The sequence below is a fragment of the Sphaeroforma arctica genome, assembly GCF_001186125.1.
Source record: "Sphaeroforma arctica JP610 unplaced genomic scaffold supercont1.8495, whole genome shotgun sequence".
NCBI lineage: Eukaryota > Ichthyosporea > Ichthyophonida > Sphaeroforma > Sphaeroforma arctica.
This window is the reverse complement of record NW_014032063.1, coordinates 1-1,227: the sequence shown is the minus strand read 5'-3', so window position 1 is coordinate 1,227 and position 1,227 is coordinate 1. Positions and strand designations below refer to the sequence as shown.

The 1,227-nt window shown below is 44.9% G+C and overlaps 1 protein-coding gene across 1 annotated transcript; it reads left to right on the top strand.

Annotated features, from left to right (window-relative positions):
* Positions 1–83: 83 nt before the first annotated feature.
* Positions 84–1,120, top strand: SARC_16611 (hypothetical protein; the record flags this gene model as incomplete). The annotated part of the gene is made up of 2 exons (XM_014289284.1): positions 84–221; positions 810–1,120. Coding segments are annotated over 2 exons (449 nt in total), but the record flags the coding sequence as incomplete, so codon positions are not given.
* Between the last annotated feature and the right edge of the window lie 107 nt (positions 1,121–1,227).

Here is a 1,227-nt window from a genome sequence, read left to right as displayed (position 1 = left end):
ATATATATATATATATACATATATATGTATATAAGTATATAAGTATACTCAATTTTCAACCCTTGAACAAACGGACGTATTCCAGGTAGGATTCCACCGCACGGCTCGCACAGATAAGGGGGTGCATGCGGCGGGCCAGCTGATCTCTTTCAAGGCCATCATTATCGACAACATGATCGAGGAGATAAATAAGCACCTGCCAGAACAATTCCGTTTCTGGGGTGAGTGCTCGTGCATGTTTTGTCACTAGTGATGATGTGTATGTGTGTGTTTACTATGTGTATGCTTGTGAAGTCGCCTCTCTTCTCATCGTTCATCTGTATTTAGTATAATTATCGCGTGAGTGCGAGTGTGTGTCTTGCTTCCCGTGATGCGCGTATCTGCAAGACTATACGTGACTGATCAACAGACACAGTACCACGCATGGCTGCAATTTAAGGAAGTACGGCTACCATTTTTCATATGCCTAAACTATCATAAATTGCCGTAGAGAGTGTGTACTAAGTGCGACGCATCAGTCATAACAGACGATACACGAGCAGCCAACGGACTCAATGCCAAGAACACAGGCAGTACAGGGCAGCACGATAACTCATCCCTATATACTTTTCCTATCTCAAAACAATTATATCGAGTGTGTAGACTTTCGTGCGCATCGAGTCCTATTCTCAGACTACACCCGAGTTACCAACGGCTTCAATGCCAAGAACGCATGCAATGGATGTTAGTACGAGTATTATATACTTTTCCGATCTCAAACGGTTATATGGTGTGTATTTAATTAAGTGCGCATCAATCCCTATCTACAGATTACACCCGAGTCACCAACGGCTTCAATGCCAAGAACGCCTGCAATGGACGTCAGTACGACTACCTCATCCCCACCTACGTGCTTGCGCCGGGTAAAGACTTGGCCGGGCATGACTACAGGATAGACGGCGACGTACTGGAGCGTGTGAGGAGTATTCTGAAGGAATACGAGGGTACCCGTAACTTCCACAACTACACTCCCAGGAAACACTTTACGGATTCCAGCGCAAAGCGATACATAATGTCGTTCGGGGTATGTGTGTGTGCACGGACGGAGAGCAATCCCACCTGCCACGTGGTAACCGTTTGAGGAATAAAAGTATACGTACGCATATTGTCCCTTACGGTCATGGTATTTTATTGGGTTGTGTGGTTTCGTATTCCGATCCGATTGGGATTATATACACTTATATAATA